The following is a 6131-nucleotide window of genomic DNA, read 5'->3' on the forward strand; positions in this document are numbered from 1 at the left end:
GTGTGGCAGCACCAAACCTCATAAATTGAATATGCCTACTAAACTGCCTCTGCACACCGATTGCTCAAGTGCTCAGGAACCAGAGACCAGAATCAAGTGGACATTAGTGCTCTGAGAATTAATTTATTTTAAACATAAGCCATTATAAAGTTTAACTACAGGACCACAGTAGCACTGCTAGAATACAGCAGTTTGTAAACTTTCTTCTTTTGAAAGAACCATAATTGTCCACAATAAAATGGGAGAATGAGGGTTTTTAAGTATGACTTTTAATTCATGCTGTTATTATGTAACCTATCACAAGCCCTTCAATTTGCCTGACAGGGTCTCAAATGGGTTAAAAAAAATAGTTTCTAGACTGGTTGCAATTCTATCTGCACTATTCTGGAGTGAGGGCTTTGACCAAGCAAAGGATGACTGTTACAGTGAAACAAAATGGCACAGGATTTACAGGGGTTTGCCGCAGCTGCTTGTTTTTTAAGGAGCTGTCTTGAAAGTATCACTTACAGTGCTAAATCGCTTTCTTTACATATCGTGAATGAATACGAACCTCCAATTTTCTTTTTGTTTGCCTGAGAGTAATATTCTGAATTTGAACAGCATTTCAGCTGACAAATTTAAGACATTTACATTTGTCATCAATGGGGAGTAAGACTTATTTCTATAACAATTTGAGGCAGGCTAATCTGAAAGAGAAAGTTGGCAAACAGGGAAAAAAAAGGATACAAGCTGTTCACGGATAAATTTCAGAATTCATGTCTAATTTTCAACCTGACCATCAGCAGTAACGGTCCAGAACCTCCTGTGACCTTACACCAGCGACACAATAATCCTTACCATTTTTAAGATGGAGCTTGGCAAGTTTTTGAAAGTTATGGTTGTATACAGCCCCAGGCTGGACTCAAGGAAATCCCTTCCCATCTTACGTTCACGGGGCTTTCACATACTACCCACGCCTATGTAACATTGAACAGTAAGGATGTCACATTTCCAAAAAGCTGGGAGTCTGTATTTTCTTCAAGACAGACATTTACAATTAAAGACCATTTATAAAAATATCTCCGGAGACCTGTCAGGTAGCACGTAATCCAACCTCAAAAGCCATGGGGGCCAGAGGTAAGTTTCAGGACCTCCTGCCCCTTACCATGCCAATAGCTTTTACCCCCGCACCGGGTACCTGCGAGCTCTGCACAGGGAGCTCCCTGCTTCTCTGGCCACCTTCTGCAGCATCCCCAGCCCCATCTCCAACTGTCCCGTGCCCATCCTGCCATCTCTGCTGTGCCAGGTACGAGGCCCACCTCCACACAGGCTGGGCTGGGACATCGCTGCCGCAGCTACTTCACCCCTCAGGACATCTTGCAGGATGTGTAGGAGCTATTTTCAGCTTCTGCCCCCCACCTCAACCAGACTCCCATGGCAGAAACAGGAGCAGCGGCAGCCAGACCCGGTGGCAGGATTTGGTCGGGGCAGAGCAGTGGTGTGACCAGCACCCCTGTCTGCATGGCCACCTCCCACCTGGGGGCTAAACGTTGAGCACGTTCGACAACAGGTTCATGTCAGACCTCTGTTACCCTAAAGACCATTTCCCTTCCACAACCTTTAGCCCGCTACATTCTATTGTCAATAGCAACAAAGCGGTATCTGTTCACACAAAATAAAGGTACTCCTAAATTGCAAAAAAAGCCCAACCCCTCAGATCTGAGAATAATTAGTACGTAGACATGTAAATTCTTAATAGCATGATAACTATTGTTGGAAAGATAATTTGTGGGAGTTCTCGAGCTCCCTGTCAGCACTGCGTATCTGCTGGTTGGCATTGTTTAAAAGACAAAAAAGTTTAAAGCCTTTCTGCACACCAGCCAATTTTTTATTCAATAAGTCAGCTAGAAGTAGAGCCAAACTGAAAAACTTCTGCCATTTTATGCACCATGGAAACAAGAAACCTGTCAATCTGCAATTACCTATCCTACATCCATTTGAGATCAACTTTTACTGCAGGAGTACAGCCAAGAGGATCAGATCTACAGCCTGTGTTTGTCCATGGGAGATGGGCATAATTTATTTTTTGTTTCACTCTCAAATAAGTACAAATATTAAAACATAACTCAGATTGATATCAAGGTGCATGTTAAACTGCTTTACAGTCTAATAAAAGCTATAAACTTTTCTCCTCATGTAATTTCTCACAGCAATGTCAACAAGAGGTTATAAAAATATTCAGTGTTCATCTGTAAATTCCACTGTGATAAAACTGCACAGATTCCCTAGATTTCCTTCTAGAGCTGAAATATTGCTTGCTTGAGCTCTATGAGAGCTACTTATTTTTAACAACTCATACTAATTTTGTATTTTTTTCCTTAAATGAAACACTGCCACTTTTTAAATTGGAGATAATTTGTCTGATGGACTACTTTAGCCTGAAGGTTTATTGTGAGTGTTTAATCCATAGCTTTTGTACCTTTCAAATGCTGATGCTTATTTGTGAAACCCTCAAAAATACTTTTTAAAATCCTCAATATAGCAAGACCCTTAAATGTACTCATGTGCTTAAGCGTCATGTGCGTCATATTATCCCATTCAGCGGGATTCCCCAAAGCCATACGCAGCTTAAGCTCTTTTCTGTGTCAGGTTTGAAACTCATGTTAATTAAGTGTGCTCCAAGCAGAATTAATGGTTACAACTGCTTACAGTGCTTGTGGCAGCTACTAGGCTCTCTAAGCTTGGACTTGCAACTTTATTAAAACAGAATGAGCAGCAATAGCACACTTTCAGTATCTCTAGCGATACAGAATCCAGGCAGAGTCAGGTGAGATGGAGAGGGAAGGTTTAGATCCTACCTCCAGACGCAGGAGGATTCGGCAAGGCAGGTGAAGTAGGGGCAACACTGCTTCTTTGCAAGAAGGGAGTAGTTGAATGGGATATGTAGCTAGCTCTTACCAAATGTAAACTCCAGTAAATCTCTGATTTCACCAGCGTGCCAGGTGGCAAACCGGGGCGGTTAAAGAGCAGATATATATGTATGATTGAACACATTGTTACTGTATTTACATAAGGCACTAAAATTGGGGTGAAAACTCTCTCCCATCTCCACCAACAACCTCCATATGACCGTTTCATAAGTGGGAAAGAGGATCTATGAGGCCTGATTACCTATTGCAGCTGTAACTCAAACTACCCAGAACAACTACTAATCACTTACCAGAGAAAACCATCATCGCAGAATGGTTATTCTCCATCTCCGTAGGCCTTCGCATCAGAATCAGGTATCTTTCTGGAGGACATCTGTTATCCAAAACTAGTTACTCGGTTTCATATGGGCATAAGTGGGTTAAGCAGGAGCTCAGACTATTTAATATACTTTCTTTCGGATTAAAATTCATTACATTAATTGCATTTTAAATATTCACTAACTGGCACAAAGAATATGGTCTTAGGAAAACTCTAATACTGATCAATTACATAACATTACCATAATGATATAGGAACACCGAGCGTTCTCTCCTTTATGTACTTTCATGTGATTTCTTAAATCCCAGCTGGAGAAAAATATGTCTTGTCTTCTGTCTAGTTCTACTTCAGGCACTACCGGTCTGACATTTTGCTTTCAGGTTCTAGTAACATCAGTATTGAGATCAGAGATGTTAAAACTTAGAAAATCTGACATGTTATGTCAAATTACAAAGAAAGTATCTGAGAGCAAATGGAAGAACAGACAGACTGAATTAAGCAGCAGAAAAAGGGAAAGAAACGGAATGATAGGAGGGAAGATACGGACAAATATACAGAAGAAAAAGATTAAGCAAACAGTCTAGCGTAATCAGATGGGTATGAAGAAAAAACATTAAACACTGTTGAAAGCACAAACGTAGGGACAGAAATTCATACATAAAACATGTAGCTACAGATAGTATGGGCATGATCCCCTTAACACTTATGCACATACAAGATTTTATTCACAAGAATTGCGTAAGTTAGAGGGTAATACTCATGTGAGTAACATGATGTACAAGAGGTTGCAGGATTTGGCCTTTCACCATTTTTCCTTGTGTACATCGTGTACATCTGTAAAACATTTAAGCAGACATTTTAACTTTGAAGAAGACAAAATTTGAAAATAATAGGACCTGAGGGAAACCTTTACCATGAAAGCTGGTGGAACTGCAGTTCTACAAGGAACTGAGAGGAATACCCTAAAGACTAATTATTTGACAATACAACTAATGTTATTGTTCTGTTTGAAGCATAATAAAGTAAAAGTTGCAGTTTGCAAAGATGTGGAATGCTTGTCAGAAGAAAGCATGATCGATGCATGAATCCGGAACTGGGGAATCTTAATTAACCCTCTAACTGCCATCTACAAGAAGTCTAATAGCAACTCTGAAATGGGTGTAAGCAACTTATTCTCATGGGATTGCTTCTGCAGTTTAATGAGACACTGACTGTTAGCTCACCTCAACCATGTTTATAATAATGAGACACTTTTATAGGGCAATAAGCAACTGGTCTGCCTAATAACAGACTATGATTCTCATGAGTGACAGAAGGTAAGTCAGATGTCTTGTCCGTGTGATACAGGTTATTGTCCTCATTCTACAGATAGGAAACCAAAGCCCAGTATGTCACTTTCCATGATCCATCGGGAAGTCTGGTAGGGCCAGGAATGGAGTTTATGGGTCGAGGCTGTTTAGGATGAGAGCACAGTTTTCCTCTAGAAGGTGATACCTGATACTCTACTGGGAATAGTGTTTTACAGGATGTTAAAAAAAGTCTGTCTTCAGAAATACAGTAATTAAACTTCTTACAAAGTATTCTCACTTCGAAACTACAAAAACTGCATTAAAAGCCATTAATCAAGCAATCAAAAACCCATGACCTTCCTTCTGCAAGAGTTTCTGCCTGTGGATTGACGAAATGGTGCAAAATCTCAATATCGTACATATGGGTACCCAAAATACATGGAGCCAGAACTTCCCAATATTACTGTTATCCCACCAGAAGACCAGATTCTATCTTCTCAGATGGTTCGGCAGACTTCTAGGCTGTTATCCTATCATCCCTATCCACCTCTGCCAACACCGTGCCTCAGCTTCATTTGCAAAACTGGAAAGATGCAAAAAATATGCTTTCACAAGACTAAAAAATTAAAAAAATATAAAAGAAATAATATTTTTAGAACTCACTGAAGCTACATCAGTCTTATTTCTTAATTTCTGCAAGATATCTATGCTGCAAAGTGCATGCTAGAAATACTTCTACCAAAATCAAATTACTCATTCAGCACCATCCACAGCAACTATTTATACAGGACTTTTCTACAGAATATATTGTTTTTTTCCTAAATAATACAAAATAATCCATTATTTAGATTATTTCAAAATCAATGTTCAGAATTTGCAAACTATTACAACACACACAAGTTTACTTATGGAAAGGATGGATTTTAGAAGTCACAATATTGTGACTTTTACAGAAAGTATGTTTTCCTTGAAACGATACTTGAATATCCTTGCAGGAGGAATTACCTTTAGCCTGTAAAATATAATTTCTGGCAACACTCCCTAAAGTAGAACACGCTTGCCTCTAAAAATAAGCCATGGTGCTATCAGCAGCACAGATTACTTTTTCCTGGCAGAGAGAGCCCGATGCATCCAGAAATGACTGCAAGGGGGGATGACCAACTGGCTCCAGCAGCTGGTTCAGCTGTCCTGGCTGTGCTAGAAGCCACCCCATGCCGTGACGAGGTGGTCGGACCCGCTGCCATCAACTCCAGGTGCACTCTGCACGGCAGTAACACAACCACAAGGCTGCCAGCACCCGTGGCCATCGCCCGCGGGTGACACTGACCGCGGGTGGCATCGCAGCAGGCAGCTGGTGGCATCCCCCGTGCCAGGGAGTGCTGGGGAGAAGCCCCTCGCCCTGAGGCAGGGTCAGGCCTGAGGTGGAGGCAGTGGTGTGGCCACCTTGATGGGGGAACAGGGGGTGTATTTACATGTGTGTGTAAATATGTAAGTGTGCATGCATTCATATATATATAAATACATGCACACACACACAAACACATATATATGTCTGTGTCTCTCAGTGCCTGTCCGTGTGCCATCCTGGCACCAGCCCCGGGAAGGGCTGACCCC

The 6131-nt window shown here is 41.1% G+C and overlaps 1 protein-coding gene across 1 annotated transcript in view; it reads left to right on the forward strand.

Moving 5' to 3' along the window:
- The first annotated feature begins 1103 nt into the window (after window positions 1-1103).
- The window catches only part of HNRNPU (heterogeneous nuclear ribonucleoprotein U), a 42787-nt gene continuing 37759 nt past the window's right edge, over window positions 1104-6131 (forward strand). The window contains exon 1 of the mRNA XM_009276318.1: window positions 1104-1116. Coding sequence (XP_009274593.1) covers window positions 1104-1116 — 13 coding nt within the window. The remainder of the gene's footprint in view (window positions 1117-6131) is intronic.

This window comes from Aptenodytes forsteri, unplaced genomic scaffold (assembly GCF_000699145.1).
Source record: "Aptenodytes forsteri isolate BGI_AS27 unplaced genomic scaffold, ASM69914v1 Scaffold10, whole genome shotgun sequence".
Lineage (NCBI taxonomy): Eukaryota > Metazoa > Chordata > Aves > Sphenisciformes > Spheniscidae > Aptenodytes > Aptenodytes forsteri.